The 17,598-nt window shown below is 49.4% G+C and overlaps 1 protein-coding gene across 2 annotated transcripts in view; it reads right to left on the bottom strand.

The window, feature by feature from the left end:
• The window catches only part of LMTK2 (lemur tyrosine kinase 2), a 159,261-nt gene that overhangs the window by 11,672 nt on the left and 129,991 nt on the right, over nucleotides 1-17,598 (bottom strand). For both annotated transcript variants that reach the window (XM_052636364.1, XM_052636363.1), the window contains 4 exons: nucleotides 10,832-10,916; nucleotides 9,740-9,861; nucleotides 5,387-5,536; nucleotides 1,156-4,102 (listed from right to left, as the gene is read on the bottom strand). In XM_052636364.1, the coding sequence (XP_052492324.1) occupies nucleotides 1,156-4,102; nucleotides 5,387-5,536; nucleotides 9,740-9,861; nucleotides 10,832-10,916 (3,304 nt within the window). The remainder of the gene's footprint in view (nucleotides 1-1,155; nucleotides 4,103-5,386; nucleotides 5,537-9,739; nucleotides 9,862-10,831; nucleotides 10,917-17,598) is intronic.

Raw genomic sequence — 17,598 nt, 5'->3', positions numbered from 1 at the left:
ACATTCACTTGCTGGGCTGTGATGTCACAAGAAAATTGAGTCAGCGATCACCAAGCACCCGCTGAGCCAACGGGGAAATACCCGAGGCAGAGCTGCCAAAACCCATGATGCTCAGTGAAAACTCTGGCGCTAAGGAACTCAAACCACTTAAAAACCAAACCACTTCAAAATAGGCTCATGAAGCTGTACAGCAAGAGCAGGAAGGAACCTACCAGCCATCAGTCTGAACCCACGGGTAGCTACAACTCCACGGAAGCTGCATGGCACCAACTGGCCACTGCAGAAGATTTTTAGGACTTTCTTTGGGACCTGACCCACTTTTCCACTCTATGACAAATCTCACACCTACTGAGCGTGTCTCACACCCAATTTCCGTACCTTTGTTCTCATGCCTTGAGTCTGGCTCTTATGCGATCCTGCCCGGTCTCCAGAACCCATCAAAACAACACCCCCTCCCCACCAAGTCACCACACAAGTGCAGCCCTTCCGTAGGCCAGGCGGCGGCTTCCACGGGGGCTGAGTCCACCTCACTGCTGCAACGAGACCCCCTGACATCTTACCCAGCGCCTGCCCACACTGCTCACAACACACAATTCATAACTCTCGTTATTTCACCTACAGGTCATCCGCTCTGTGAAGGGAACAATTCAAGTGCACCGAGAAGGTGAAGAAAGGCACACAAGAATTTGAACAGCTTTTGACAAAACACAACTTTGAGGCCAGGGGATCCCTTCTCGCCCCGCCCCGCCGTCTTGCCACCCCGCCCCTGCTCCACAGGCACCAACGCTGTCGGTGTCTCCAGGGCTACATGTGAGGCTTGGACGGTTCCAGCCACCCCTGGGCTCTGGGCACTGCTGCCGACCGCCTGCGGACACTCGTCTGCTCTGGAAAGGACGAGCGACTGGGCGGGGCTCTGCCAGGACACCTAGGAGGAGCACGCAGACCGCTCCCCTTCACATGACAGCAGCTCCCAGTGCAGACCTCACTTCTGTGTGTTCTTGAAACTGACGCTGTAACCACCCCCAAATTCCTTTTCCTGAGAAATCACAAAACAGTGTCCTCAGACCGGCAGTCAGAAAACCCGAGCACGCTCGTTGCCCCGACACGTGCTGGAATCTCCAACATGACAACCCTGAGGGGACAGGGAACAGATACCTGGTCAAAGAGATAGACTGTGACATCATCGAAAAACGTCACTGCCTTCCTCTCCCTCCTGCAGCCGGGCGGCGGGTCTGAGGGCTTCAGCAGGCTCCGCAGATGGAGGCCGTCCTCGCGGCTGAGGACCACAGGCACCGGGTGCTCAGCCTCGTCCTCGGACTCGGAGCTCAGGCTGTGCAGGGTGAAGGCCCGCAGGTCCTCGTCCGAGTCTTCACTGTTCTCGTCCTCCTCGTCAGCATCCATCCCATCCTCGGCGAGGTCCAGCATGCCCGACACGCCGAGCTTCCCCAGGTACTTTCCCTCCACATCCGGTTCCTTCAGCTTGGGGCCCTCGGAGTGGCCGCACAAGGCCTTCTCTGGCGTCGGGGCCACGGGGCCGCTGCAGCGGAGCGGGGCGTGGGTCAGCGCCAGGAGTTCGTCGGTGTTGGTGCCAGTGGAAGCCAACGTGCAGGGGGGCTCCTCGGGGGCCTCAAGGTCATCCCCGCTGCTCAGCTCCGAGTTCTGCAGACTCGAGGGGCTGCCGGCCTCATCATCGGGGGGAAGTGTGTGTGTGGGAGCATCAGGGGTAGCTGGTTCTGCGGGTTCTCTGGATTCCAGGTGATGGGAGTTCTGCGGAGCAGGAGGACAGCTAGGGTCAGGCGGGCTGCTGCTGGTGTCCAGGCAGCTGTCCAGGGGGCCAGGACTCTGCGGCAGGACCCCGGGCTCAGGCAGGGGCTGGTCCGCTCCCAGGTTCGACGCTGAGGTGCCCGGGGTTCCCTCCGACCTCCTGTCAGGCTCAGAGTCGTTGTCTGAGAAGTACGCAGAGTCTCGGTGTGAGCCCTGGGACGCAGGCGCGGCAGTCTGCGAGGTCGCCTCTGCGCCTCTGTGGCCATCGGCGGCGTCTGAGATGACGATGACAGGCTTGGGAGGCAGCCCGGCGGGCACGCTCTCACCCACCGAAGCTGTGTCGGGCGCCGCGGCACCCTCGGGGGCCGGGTGCAGCGTCCACTCGGGGGACTCCAGGTTCTCCGTCTCATAGCCGCTGTCCGCTGGCTTGTCGGGGGTCAGGAGTTTCTGTGGCGCATGAGGGCCTAAGGAGCCCAGGAAAGCCTCATGGACATCCACCGAATCCAGGGAGTCCGGGGTCTCCGTGGATGGCTCGGAAGGGGGGCCAGGCGCCGACAAGCTGTCCTCCAGGAGGCTGTCCTGACTGGCCGAGTCTGAGGAGAAGGCGGACACCAAACCGCCTTCCTCTGCAGCAGCATCTTTACGACCCAGCTGCCCCAGCGCCTCCGCGGCCTCCCGGGCTCTCTCCCGCGGGCCTCGAGGGCTGTGGTCTTCCAAAGGCAGCTGGTTTTTTAAGTTCTGCCTCGATTCTGGAAGGCCGTTCCCTATACTCACCTTGCTGGTGGGGGTGTCCTGGACCAGGCTGGGGTCGCTCTGGGTCAGGCTCACGGCCCCCTCCCCCATCTGAGTCAGGCCTGGGGACCCGCTGCCGGTGGGGGCGGGGGTGTCCGACGGGGCGGGCGTGAAGTCTGGGTTTGCCTCTCGGCAGGTGCCGTCTTCCCGGACACCGCCCTCTGGACACATGGGCCTGGCTCCGCCCTGCTTCAGGGCCGCCCCCGGGGGCACATCGTGAGGCGGCCCCTGGCTTTCGAGCGAGGTAGGAGGTACCTGCGGCTGTGGGGAGCAAGGTGAGGCCGCTGCCCCAGCACCACCCTTGGGCGCTGCGCCCGACTCCTTGTCCTGCAGGCTGACGCTCTCCTGCAGTGAAGAGTCCGGTTTATTTTCAGCAAACTTAGGCTCAGCCTCTACAAACTTTCTACTGGGAGTTTCTAACATGGATTCAGGAAAGCCAGCATTTCTGAGTTCTGTCTGCAGATCATTTACATGCTCTTTGCTGGAAAAAGAGTCTTTCAGTAAGTTCTTCTCTTGAAGAAATAAAAAGTTTTCTGACAACTCTTCAGTGTCCAGCTGATCAAAACCATCTTGGTGTACGAGTTTGTTTGTGGAGTAAAGAGGCTCGCAGTCAAAAAGCTTACGGGGCTTTTCCTTCTCCAAGTGGCGGGCAATTACGGACTCTTTGGGGTCATCCAAACTTGAACTCAGGGTGGGAGGCTTAAAGTCAGCTTGGATTCCATTTAGTTCCATCAAGTCAAATATTTTTTGGTGACTGGGCAAAGCCTCTGACTTCTCAAGGTCATTAAATAAACTGTTGAAAGGGCTCTCGGGGCCCTTGGTGCTGTGCACCTCCTTGGGTCTGCTGGCGTCTTTGGGGTCTGCACTGTTCTGGAAGAAATCCTCCTCTGTACTGGACTCCTCTAGCTCCAGGCTCCTGAGCGTCAGACGCTGGGACGCGCTGTCCCCAAGCCTCTCAGGATTATCCATCTCTGTCGTGAGCAGAGCAGGCGGGTAATCTAGCTCCAAGTTGCTGCGGCTTTTTTCTTCTAACTGGATGTAGTAGTCGCTACCGACAGAAAGGTTGTGGGCATCGAAAACGGGCACCACCCCGGGGGCCCGCAGGGGGACATCCTGGCCACTGTCATCCTGCTTGCCAGGACCAGGGTCTGAGAGCGAGCTCTCGAATGGTTCCGTGGGGAAGAAGATGCTGGTGTAGGACAAGGTTTCATCCGGGGGGCCCCGGCTACGCTCATCGAAATGGTCGTGCTTGGCCCCCTCCCAGACGTACTCGAAGCTCAGGCCTTGGCTGGTCTCGGTCACAGTGAGGACCTCCTCCATCTCTCGGCCAAGCCGGTCCCTGGTGAAATGGTCGAGGATGGGGAAGGCGGCGTTACTTGCAGCATCTCTGCTGTTTGCGGTGGGCTTGAGCGCGTTCCACTGCTGCTCAAAGTCCACTTCCGGGTCCCTCTGGCTTTGCATCCGCAGGTAGGTGAGCAGCCTGTGCACGTCCTCCGCGGCCGGCCGCTTGTCTGGGGACAGCCAGCAGAACTGCAGGACTTCATACCTGAGCAAGACGGACAGGAGATTAGTGGACAGATGACAAATTGTTTTAAAACAAGAAAAGACCTCACAAGGACCCCCTAGGCCAGCTCAACACCCCAGAAGTCCCAACACTGAATCACCTTGCTGGCCATCGGCAAGAGTCTGGCTCATGGTGAGCTCTGGGGGAAAGTGGAAATGGAGCGTGAGAAAATCTGACCACTGATCTTCTGCGTCCTTAGGACCCTGTGCAGCATCACCACAATTCTTCCGGCCTTGTTGTTTGTTCTTCTGGCGTTTTCCAGGCACTCAGCCACTGAATTTACAAGCAGCCCTAAAACACTCTCCTCTGAACACAACCGCCATCGGTCTCCTGCTTGGTCAAGGATGCATAGGTCTCACGTATGAGACTTACTCACTCTATTTTGTGAGGACTCACACAGACACACGCCATGGTGACTACTCTCTAACGATTCCCCCGACAGAAAGGAACACCACGACCTTCTGCAGCACATGCTTCCCTCAGGCCACCAAAGGAGCTGAGGGTGGAGGGCAAGAGCAGAAACAGAAGCCCAGAGCAGGTGGCAGCCAGGAGTTGGTCTTCAAAGGGTTGGCTGAATATGGGCAACGCCCTAAACTGCGGCCGTTGAGTGGAAGGGAAGACAGGACAACAACGTCACAGTATTAAATTTACAGCATAAACATCCAGTTATTCTGGGTGGGTTAGTTCTAGCAAGTCGGGTGAGGGGCTGAGCAGTGCGCATACACAAGGGCAACCAGGTGCAGGGGCAAGGCCCGCTGAGTACCGGGTGACGCTGACAGGGGCCTCAACACAGGGGGCCCCGACTCTAACTGGAAACCAAGGTAAGAACGGGTCTGGAGACTCTTAAGAGGTAAATTTGTTTTTGCAAAGGTCAACACACATTATGCAAACTGCCTCAGGTGCCAATTCAAACTTGATCATGGCTATGCTACCTGTCTTGTCACACGCTGGGTGTCGCACATACAGCCTCATTCAAAAACAATTCCACAATAGCAAATGCCCTTAAACTGATTCTTAGAATTAACTCAGACTTAACAAGTTTCTTATCGCATGTATAAGACTGAAATTCCTGCTGGTTCTACACTTTTTTTTTTTAACAGTATTACATTTTAAAAACTGGATGTTAATTCTAAAATCAGTCATCAATAATATATAAATGATTGCTTTTCGTAACACTTATTGTTGAAAATCAGGGAATATATAACTAAGACTCGTGGAGACAGAATTTCTTCACCTTCTGAGAGAAGGTGACATGAAGTTACCCACCATCTGTCGGAGTAGGGCTGCTCCAGCTGGGGCTTTGGGAGTTTCGTGTCCCTCTCTCGAATGACCTGGTTGAGAACATCTAAGTTGGAGAGGTTGGAATAAGGCTGAGCAGCATTCTCAAAGAGCTCCCAAAGCGTCACACCCAGGGACCTGTGGGGGAATAAGAAAGCACATCTTTCTCTCTTCAGATACTGAATTTTTAATACCCACAGTTTTACACGTACAGTCATCAGTCATCTCAAGCACAAGGGTCTACGGAAGAGGTTATTCAAGATAGCTCTTTAACATGACTTAAAAAGCCAGCACTTCTATGAAGATGTGGACCACAACAAGAATGCCTCCTCAGACTGACTAACAGAATGCTACTTTAGGAGTTCCAGCCGAGGTAAAAAAAAAATTAGATGGAGCAAGAGGGAGTAATCACAGGGAAGCATTCAAATGACTGTCACCTTTAAAACTCAAGAATCATGAGGATCATCACAAGGGCCTTGGAAGGTTCAGCAACACGGCTAGATACAGGGTAAACACCTGGAATTCTGAGGGTTTTGGGGAGGGGGTGAAATCCCATTCACAACAGCAGTGAGCAGTAGAACTCCCAGCGTGACCAAGTCTTCCCTGTTGACCTGTGTGTCTCCTATTGCAGTTATTCTGAGTATTCAGGGCTTTCTGCTATCAGGAAGGACGACTCTTCACTGCTTGGCGGAAGAGGCCACCTGCCCGGGTCACTCACTGCCTGCAGGTGCTGTCCCCACAGGCAAGGGATCATCTTCTCTGTACCTGCCCCACCCTGTCCCCTCGGAAATGGCCTTTGCTGGTGGGTCAGGGGGGATACGTCCTCTACGTGGTCTCCATGTTCCTTCCCACCACTCCCCCTCCCATCGTGTGTTACAAGCTGTTTTCTGCAGTGGCTCCTAGACCTGGCTGATCGACTGTGTCCCCTGGACGCTGGTACTGATCGCCCACCCCCGAGGACCCTTAGCTGGCAGATGCAGGGATGGCTGCAGGCTTAAAAAGCTCTCATGTGACTGAGACTCCTGTCAGACGCAGCTATTGATGAGTCACATGACGATGGCCGATACCCACCAGAATAATAAGCTGTATTTGAATACATCAATCTATTATTTGACACTGCAGAGTACAATATAACTTATGAGTTAAATTCTCTTTACGCTCACCTCACAAATCAGTGAGTAAATCAACATATTCAGTATCTAGGTGGAGAGGGCATTTCTATCAAGGAAATAAAAGAACCCAAATCTCTAGTCCAGTTCAAGAAGGGAGATGTGCCCTTGGCACAGAACTGCTAGGAGCAGAGGGCTATCTTGGATAAAGGAAGTTTAAGACACTGTCAATGACGTTAGGGAATTACCAACTTATTCAATTAAGGAAAATAAAAAGTTTGCATGAAATGCGAAAGACTGCAAAGGCAGCCTCTGACCGGGGCACAGTGAGTGTTTTCAGCACCTGATCTGATCCTGGGCGAGTACCTCTGCCGAGCTCAGCTTCTCCAGACCCCTAAGGCCCTTTCTCTCTCCTCATAAGGCCTGTTCCTGAACCAGCCCTCTCCTCAGCCCTTCCCCTGCTCTTCAGAGAACATGAGGCCTGGGCTTTCTCAGCTCCCCACTCCTAACACCTCTCTCCAGCATCCCTCGTGCGTCTCCTCACGCAGACCACCAAGGAAGATGAGACGTATCCCCCTCTTCAAGGCCCATCCTGTGGCTCCCTATTCCCTCATCTTTCTGCCCAGTCTCCTCAGGAAAAGCGGTATCAGCCACTGCCCACCATTCCCTGTCTCCCTAAGGACCAGCAGCCTGCTTTCTTCTGGGAGGAAAAATGTCCTGTAGCTCTTCTCCCCTCTTCCACCAAACTCATGGAACCAAGACCCTCAGGTTCACCCCCAGCAAAGGGCAGTGTGGTCCTTGCCTCGGGCAGAAGCTGACGCCACTGCCAGCCCTGCCGCCAGGGCTTCTCACCCCATCAGAAACAAGGGGCAGCCTCTGTCTCTGGGAACGCAGGCGAAGTCTTCAGGTCAATCACCCCACTGAGAGCAGTAACAATATGGACGATGCATGAAAAGCAACTTCTTATGAAACATATCGAACAACAGAGAAGCTGGCAGGGAACTCACTGGACAGAATCTGGAGCTCAGAGAACAAAAGGGAGCGCCACACCGCGTCTGACCGTGGCGCCTGCCGGAGCACAGGGCCTGCGTGCCTGCGTCTGTGGTGAGCAAGGCTCGACGGTGCACAGGCCCAAGCCCTGGCCCTGCCCAACAGGGGGCCTCACAGAGACATCCTCACCATGGTGGGGACAAACCCGCCCCCCAGGAGTCTGGGGGGCAAGCTGGCTTGGCACCGAGGCCCTGTGAGTGAGTGCATGTGTGTGACTGAGTGTGTGTGTACATGTGTGTTGAGTACAAGTGTGTGTGTGTGCCTGCGGCAGGGGTGGGAGGCGGACAGTCCCGAAGAAGCTGTGACCACAGAGCTGGCCTTACTGGGATCCGCAGCCCAAGCTCACACCATCCGAGCGCCCCAAAGACCTCAGGCTGAGTACAGAAAGCCCTGGGCTGCTGTCGCTCCTGATGAGCCAGGACACGCAGAGAGCTGACAAAAGCACGGGTGCCCCCGCTGAGGGCATGCCCTCCAGTCCAGGCTCCCAGGATCCTCACCACAAGAAGGCCCCGAGGAGACAAGGCGCCATCAAGAGCCAGGAAGATCAAATCCACAAAGACCTCAGATACGGGAATTATCGGATGCCGATCACAACCGAACTTTAAAACACTCTGGGACAGTTTTTTAAAAAATCAAATAGACCTCCTAAAACAGAAAAGCCAATTAACTGAACTATAAAATTCAGTAGAGAGATTTAATAGAGGAATAGACACAGCGGAAGAAAGAATTTTAAAAAGACCAAGAATTAGCAGCTACAGCCCAGGTCTGAAAAATGATCTAGAGTGTGGCACAGGGAGCTGGAGATGGAATACAGAAAGGAGAGAATAAGAGAAAAGACAAACCAAGAGGTCGTGACCCATGTCTGATCAGACTTCCAAAAGGAGAAAAAATGGGGTTGAGGCAGTTATTGGGAGGATAAGGGCTGAGAACACCCCCCGAAGATATGACATGCCAAGCAGAAAAACAAAAAAGTCCACACCTGTAGATATTACAGTGAAACCACAAAAAAAAACAAACAACAAAAGACCAAGAGAAGAGTTTGAAAGCAGCCACAGAAAAAAGTCATGTTACCTTCAAAGAGCTCAGGGAGACGTACAGCTGACTTCTCAAGACCAACCATGGAAGCCAGAAGACAGTGGAGTGAGGTCTTCAATACACAGAGAGAAAATAACTGTCATCAAGCAAAAAAATACACTTCAAGGATGTGGACAAAACAGAGGTATGCTCAGACCTACAGAAAAAGACCTGCGAGTCTGTTACCAGTGAGACTGCACCACGGGGAATTCTGAAGGACATACTTCAGACAGAATGAGAGTGAGCCCCAATAGAAGGTCTGAGATTTGGGGGAAATTAAAAAAAAAATAATAAGGCAAAGTGATCTGATTACATGGATAAACCTAACCAAACACTGACGTTAAGAAAAATAACAACATCTTGTGGGGATAAGAGAAAAAAAAAGATACCTCACAAGGATGAACATAATTGCGTGTGTGCGCGTGTATGGTGTAAATTTAAAGCATGTTAAAATACCCTGGGGTCCTTGTATTGCTCAGAAAGGGGCCAAAGTAAGAACTGCTGTTACTCTAAGTTAAGTATACATGTTATTTCTAGGGTAGCCAATACAATCGTAGCAATAGAGTACACAGCTCCCAAACTATGAGGAAAAGAAAAAAAAAAAATCCATAAGAAGCTAAGAAGCAAAACACAGAAAATAGAAAAAGCAGGACAACAGCACCAAAAAATACGAGTAGATATAAATTTAGAACGCTGTAACAGAAACTGTCAGTCAAAGCCCTCTTACACACATCTTTTTTCAACTTCCATTAAACTGTGCTATATCTCAGTGCTATCAACGGTCCAGACTTCTTTCAGTTTTTTCATTCACTCAATTAATATGTATTACACATCGACTATAAACAAGGCCCTACAGTAGGCAAAGAAAATAGCCTTGGTTCCTGCTTTTATGGAGATTATTACTGCGGAATGGGTAGAAGTTACCGCATCATTGCAAAGACTGGGATCACAGCTGTGATGTCAATAAACTGTCTTTCCCATCATCAGTCGCTGGTATTCCTACATCTCATTCAGTTGTTATACTTTCCCTTACGAAAGTACTTGAGAAGAGAGAAGTTAGGACTTTGTTAATATCAAAAGCCTAATCGAATGGTAAATCGATACATACCAGATATTACTATATTTAGTTTGATCTGCAGTTAGCAGTCTGTCTTGAAAGCTGGTTACTAATTCTGGAGCAGTCCACCGAAGAGGAAAAAATTTTTTATCATCTGTCTCAATATAATCCTCCTGTTTTGTAAGAAAGCACACAGAATTTTGAATTCTCTAACACTTCTAGTGAGCTCAGTAACTTAATCCTAGGTCATTCTCAGAAAACACATACTCTACCCAAGAACACAAGTCAGAAAAAGAAATGGACACAGAGACAGAGTTTCTGGGCAGAGGGTGGGTGGAGGGTTTCTCTGAATCAGCCTCCTGGGCCTCATGAGCTGGTCTCTGAACCATGAATACCTGCTCAGTCTCCCTTCCTGGAAAAGGAAGGTACGCTGTGTCTGATGTACAGAACACGGACTCTGAGCAAAATATCTCGTAAACTATGCTGGGCTGTATCCCTGAGCAGAAGAACAGGGTGGTTAATGAGAAAGAGCGCAGGCTCTCGAATTGGACAGACTGGTTGAATCAACATTCAACCACCTACCAGCTCTGTGCCTCTTGAGCAAGCAGCAAACATGCTGAGCCTTATTCCTGACCCATAAAGATCAGGAAGACGTGCCAGCCTTCCCTTTACAGTGAGGATTACATGTGATCATGTGGGCAAGTCCTTCACAGTGCCCAGGTGGCACACAGCAAGTACTCAAGATACTGGAGCTACTATGGAGACTAAGGACAGACCTATATTTGCATGAATATATATATATATATATATATTTTTTTTTTTTTTTTTTGCCCCATAGTAAGCTACCTTACTCAGCTGGGCTAAGCAAACACACACAAATAAAAATTTCACAGGTACTTTACTTATTTTCTTTGGGGGATATATTCATGACAGAGCTGAAAAACTCAAATCCCAAGCTTACTGATTTGAGCTGAAATTCTACCAAACATGTAACAGAAATATTTATCTATGATGTGTATATTTTATTATATAGCAGCAATAATTATTTACCCTCCCTTTCCCAACAGGCATGGCATTCTGTGATATGACCACTTCATGAGCATTACATTAGATCAGGAGAAAACCCTTAAACTTCTGGCTCACCTTGTACCTGCTGAATCCTATTCCATAATCACCCACTTTCACATTTAAGTCCGAGGTGAGAAAGCAGTTTCGCAGGGCTAAGTCACTGCAAACAGAAAGAGTGAAGTGGACATGAGAACAAGGCGGACCAACACCCAGGATGACACGACGTGGAGCCGCTGCGGGAAACGGCTTTCTTGGGAAATCAGGGTGGTGAGTGTATTGAGTTCCCTGATAAATAATTCATGTTTTAAAATCCTTTTTCATAGAAAAAGGCAACGCCACATTCCTAATTACTTAAAGAATAGAAATGATCAGCTTTTTTTTTTTTTTTTTGGTAAATCACTCTGACTGCTAACAGGTTAAATTCTAAATATATTTGTATCTTGTTCTGCATTGATACCAGACTTATGGCTCATTTCCTGGTATTTTTAGAGTTACCACAGAAGAATTCTAAACTGGCTAATTTGTCTGAATTTATTTTAAATAGCTTACATTACCTGAGTAATAGTCTAGTAGTAGTCTCTTAACTGCAAGTAAAGAATAAAGTTACAACTTCAAGCATACTAAAATAATCTACATTATTAAAAATGTTTGTTTTAACTCCTTTTTCAAAGATATACAAACATTATTAGTGATTTAGCCCCCAACTCACTCTCTTCTCTTCCAAACTCTGCCTCTCCAAAAGGGAGGCAAAGAGCATATTTTCAAGACTGACTTAAAACAATGTACGCAGTTTATTTAAGAACAAATTAGTTTTAAAAACTACCTAACTTGGAAAGTAAAAAACTACTTTTCCTAAAAAATCTTCCCATAGAGACAGCAGATTACATTTTTTTGATTTTAGCTTTAACCCTTCGAATTTTTAAATTATCAATTGGCATATGAATGAAAAAGCCACTGAACTAAAATAGAATTGAAAACCTAACTTACAGTTTTAAATCTTAAATAAAAGTTCTCAGAAACTGAACTTCCATAGTCCAAAATTTAAAACGTTTGCCTTTATATGGCCAAAAATAAAAAACTATCAAATTCTTATTTTCAGTGATTTTCATTTCCAAAGCTCATGTGTCTGAAATAGAACAAACAACATGGATAAGGACACGAGAGCTAACGCTGATGGAATCCAGGGACAGCCTAGTGCACACCACCACTGATCCCATCATACTATCAGGGCTAATGTTCAGAAAGCACTTTACACACAGGTGTTTCTCCAAGCACCTGATACGTATTAACTCATTTCATCTTCACAACAGGCCTCCCAGGTGGGTACCAGAATGTTTCCCATTTACAGAAAAGGAAACGGAGGTGCAAGGAACTGAAGTGACTCTGCAAGGGTCAGTATTTCTGTCTCTCACCATCAATAACCATCGACGACAACCCAGTACCAGTCAGAGCGCACTGCCGTCCGTGCGGCTGGTCCTCAATAAACACGCTGACCTTGTGCTGATCTCAGCAGACATCCCGTCTCTGTGTCTCACCGAGGTGGCTCACAGTATGTCATACGTTGTCACTGTTGTTATGTTTGTGATGATGATCTGTGATCACTGACCTTCAGTGTTACTACTGTAATTTTTCTGGCATTTTTTAAGCGATAAAAGTTTTAAGTCCAAGATAAGAAAGCAGTTAGATGTATCCAAACCAGTCAGATGTAGTCAATCCCTCCGTACACCATTTTTACAAGCAGTGTTTTCATGGCACTCCACCAGGCCTGTGGAGTGTCTGGGGAAAACCTCGGGACACCTCTAATGTTACAGACAAAATGCGAGCACATGGGGGGATCAGTGTCCCAGACCACCACAATAAAGCGACGCTCATGATAAAGCAAGTCTATGAATTGTTAGGTTTCCAAGTGCATAGAAAAGTGATGTTTACACTACACTGTAGTCTATTACGTGTCCAAGAGCAAACACACAAACAAAAAAAATGCTACGTATAAACCTTAATTAAAAATACTTCATCGCTTAAAAATGTCAAAATAATTACAGTAGTAACACTGAAGATCACTGATCACAGATCATCGTAACAAACAACAACGACAAGGTATGAAATACTGTGAGAGCCACCCGACGGGACAGAGACAGGAAGCGAGCACGCGCTGCTGGAGAGATGTACCGCCAGACCTGCTTGATGAGGGCTGCTGCAGACTTCTGATCTGTGTGTGTGTTTGGGGGGGGGGGGGGGGGGCGCGGCCAGCAAACCCGCAGTGTCTGCGAAGCGTGGTAGAACGAGGTGTGCTGTAGAAACCTCCCATCTCAAGGAGAGAGGTGGCCCCTGGGTTCTGGAGATGAGGAGGAAGGACGGGTGGCCATGTGCGGGCAGCAGCGTGCGGGGCTCAGCTGCCTGGCCCCTGGACTGCGAGCAGCACACGCATGGCACTGCGGGCCCTGCCCGAGGCTCTGGGCACCGCCAGCTAGCACTGCGAAGGCCCCTGCAGACAGGCCCTCCTCAACCTTCCCAACACCTCTGTCCTGGGAGCAGAATGAAGATCTGGGTGCCAGGGCCCCTGCCCGGGAGCATGCAGGTCATCTGAGGCCGGGTGGGCCCTGGCACCTTCCACTCCAGCCACTCGAGCCACTCCAGGGCCGCCGGCCGCCTCCCTTCACATCTTTCTCCTCATACACGGTCCCTGCAGGTCTACAGACATGGGGAACGAGAAGCAGGTAAAAGATGAGAAGATATATGTGCAAGGGGCCTGGGGCCCTCTGTACACAACACTGTGAAACTCCTACGATTCGACTTACAGTCTCAGAGAGAGAGAGAGGGAGGAGGAAACACCTCCTGTTACCTGAACACTGGGGGTACTGAGTAAGAAAACGATGGTGTGACCAAGCGAATTTCCTCTCAACTCGCCCTCTACCCCACCCCGAACATCCTGGTCCCTGGAGGACAGTGCAAAATTACTGCACAAAGTCAGAGGCCGGCGACCTAGTCTCGGCTCCACCACTCGTTAGTGCGCGACTCTGGCGCGTCAGTCAGCACACCAGAGCCTCGTTCTCCTTGGCAAAAAAGAAAAAGGAAAAAAATGAGGGGGTGTGCGCTAACCTGTAAGGGTTAACTCATAAGGTTTTTATAAGGATACAGTTTTTAAACATCAAAACATTCAAAACATCAAAGTGTGTCCAAATTCAAAATGATATAATTCAACTCAAAAGCAGTAAAACATACATATTCTCCAAGGCCCAATAATGTACCAAGCTAAAGAATAGGAAAACGTAAAGGTGTAACTTTTTAACAGAGGAGGTAACTCTTGACGTCAATGGCTGGTTTGGGTCAGGAAATACAAACATACCCAGTATATTCTGCCTTCAAGTTGAAAAACAGGTCTAGTGGCAAAGCTGCCAACTGACCTGGCCCTCAGAGCTTGGGCTCCGTCCCCCTAGGCAGTAACACGCGCGGTGGCCTCAGTGGTGACTGCAGGGACCCCGCCAGGTGAGCGAAGCGGCAGGTACACAGGAGAAGTTTTCTAAACAGTCTCCCGCCTTGATTCACAAGGAAACATCATGGCTTGTTCTCAGCTCCCACTGCCGCGAGAGCTTGTCCACCTCCAGGAGGTCGGTCTTGTAAAAACAGCTCAGCGGGGCTGCAGCCATTTTCAAAACCACTCTGTCCTCGATTTAATTAACCTATTACCCACCAAGGCTCTCCCAGGAACCCGAATTCCTGATCAAAAGAGCAACCTAACATTACTGAATACTCTTCCAGGGCGCGGCCCACATTATCTTATGTAATCCTGACAAAAGCACTTCAGGGCAAGATTACCCGGTTTCAGGGAAGAAACAGGCTCAGAGGATTAAGGAAGGAGAGGCCACTTAATAGCTTCAGCTCACTGTACCAACCTGCCGCCAGCAGCCACCACGGCGTAAAAACGAACCCCCATGTGGGCTGTGAAGAGACTGCCGCTTCCCACTGGAAGGGGGCTGCAGCTCTCGGAGGCAGCGGCAGAGCGAGGCCAGGGGATTCAGACGCAGCACAAAGAGGCAACTGGGCTCATTCAGCGTCCCGACAGCTTTCGCCCCTGCTCATCAGGTCCGCCTGCACCACGCTTCTCTTCTGCGACACAGCACAGACAAGGCATACAACCCGGGCCTATGGCCAGTACTCCCTGACCCTCTCACACACACCTTCGCCATAAACTGGGTTCTACAGATGCTGGGCTCCTGTAACACTGGACACCCACACTCTGAGGGCTGGAGGACTTACTAACCTCAGTGTTTCTCAGCAGAAAGTGACTTTAAACTTTAAACTGGTAAAATCCTAAAGAGAGCTTGTGTGTTGTTTTGGCTGCGCCACACAGCATGTGGGATCCTAGTTTCCCGACCAGGAATCGCACCTGCACCCCTGCAGTGGAAGCGCTGCGTCCTAACCACTGGACTGCCAGGGACGTCCCTCAGGAGGTCCTTTCACGCACAGTGCTACCTGGGTACACCTTAAGGCCACGGTCACGTGGGTCTCCAGCTACAAGAGACACGCCCACGCCGCCCGCTGGATGCCCTGTGCCCTTACTCATCACAGTGGCCTGGTGGCTTCTTCCTGCTCCTCCAGGAAGACTGACAGGCCGGGCACAGGAAGTCCCAGGCGCTTGGCCAGCAGGTCAGGAAGGTGCGGAGCATGACACACTGGCAGCGCCTGCTGTTTACGTGGCCTTCGCGGCCGTCACGTCTTTGACTACAGAAATGCAGCCTGCCCAAGACCCAGGCTTAAGTCTCCACTTAGACAATAAGTACAAATGAAAATTAACTGGTAGCGCCTTACTAGATCAGCTTCCAGTTCGATGCGTGGGAAGTTCTATCTCCAACCAACATAGAAAGTTCGACTTTGAGTCAACAAATAAATATTCCAAAGTCCAGCTTAAAACCATGCTACTCAGTATCTTATAACAACCCAGGATGACAAATAATTGGAAAGCATGTATGTCACTGAGCCACTCTGCGGCACATCTGGAACACAGCACTGCAAGTCAACTCTGCTTCAGCTTTATAAAATGCTACTGTGGTGCGCTACCACCAGAAAAACAAAGCACACAAAACTACATAAAACGTGGCTACTTTTTATAATAAAATGAAACAGCTGTCAATGGTTTCAGGAATTTTCTTTACCTTGAGTTTATGTACCTGAATTACATCCAAATCATGTGAGTTAATTCATCATCTTCATTTGTTTGAAACTAGATTCTAAAGTAAGTAAAACTTTAACCTAAAGAAACTCACAGGAAGGTAATATTTACTTTGCCAATTTTTAAAATATAATCATAGAAACCAACTTGGGCTTTAAACAATTTCCAGTTGTCTTTGATAACTTCATGTTGCTGATTCTGATGTGATCTTCTCTGAAAATGCTCCGTTCTCCAAAATCTAAAAATTCCTACACCAAGTATTTAGGTAATAATCACTTGTGTTTTATAAAAGAGTAACAATACAAATATGCTGGGTATTAATCTGTTATGAGGGAAAAAAACAAAATATAAGGTTTTTCCATTATAAAACAAATAGATCTTTATATTTTGAAGTTTTGTGTAAGGGTTTCTGCCTTCAGCCTGAAGAAATTCATAATTCTTTCAGGTCTCTTAAAAAGCACCTTATCAGAATGATCTGCTCACTGTGCAAATCAAACAAGATAGATATGTAATAAGAGAGTTAATTTTCCTTCTTCCTACCCTGAAGTAATGTTGAGAATGTGATATTTTTCCATATCTGTTCACACACACACACACACACACACACACACACACACACACAGACTCACACAAACCTCCGCAGATGTAAACATTTTCTCTTTTTAATGGTGTCGTATTTTAAAAACATTTTATATATGTGTGTATATAAAATACACAACCTGTGCAACCTGTGTCCCCACGTCAGTACACACATGTATTCCTTTTCAGGTCTTTTGGTTGTTAAGAGTAAAATGATTTAATTAAAGTCAACTAAAGAGACAGCTCAGTGGTAAAGAACCCGCCTGACAATGCAGGAGACTCAGGAGACATGGGTTCAATCCCTGGGTTAGAAAAATCCCCTGGACGAGGAAATGGCAACCCACTTCAGTATTCAGATGGAGGAGCCTGGGGTCGGGGGGAGGGGGGGTGCGGTGCTCGGACATGACTGAGTGTACATGCATGCACGCACACGTGCATACACACACACAGCACGCAAGAGTCAGACATGACTGAGCATGCATGCATACGTGCGCACGCGCACGCACACACACACACAGACACACACACACAAAGACACACACACAAAGACACACACACACACACACTCTCATTCTCTCTCTCTCCCTCTCTCTCTCTCTCTCTCTGCCCAATTTGTCCAGAGACCTGAGAAAACATTTCAAACACAAATCAGAGCTGAAAAGCCTGGAGGAGAACAAGCAGGAGTCTCTTTCTGAGTTTAAAGAATCATCATCTCAGGACTCAAAGCCCTTTGCCATCCTAATTAAAACAATTATGTGGATGATCTGAACAAAATACGACGTGCTCTGAGAACTGTGGCTGTTCAAGTGGGACCAAAAAGGTCTGGAGAGATGCATTACCCCGACCCCAGGGCTGCTCACACCAACCCCAGTACCCCCGACCACTCATGGTGGCCTCTCGGAGTGCCGACCAGAGGCCGACACTGGGACCTTCTATCAGAAGATGACATGAGACTCTCAGAGCCCTCCTCCAGAACCGGAGAGGGCCACAATGTGACAATGGCACCCAGCGGGTGGAGGTGGAGCCTGAGGCTGACGCGAGGGGGATGCTGAGGCAGGGGTCTGGAAGGCAGACCGGAACTGCTCGGTCTCGA

The sequence above is a fragment of the Budorcas taxicolor genome, chromosome 2 (assembly GCF_023091745.1).
Source record: "Budorcas taxicolor isolate Tak-1 chromosome 2, Takin1.1, whole genome shotgun sequence".
NCBI classification, from domain to species: Eukaryota; Metazoa; Chordata; class Mammalia; order Artiodactyla; family Bovidae; genus Budorcas; species Budorcas taxicolor.
The sequence above is the reverse complement of the archived record's forward strand: the minus strand, read 5'-3'. Positions and strand labels throughout refer to the sequence as shown.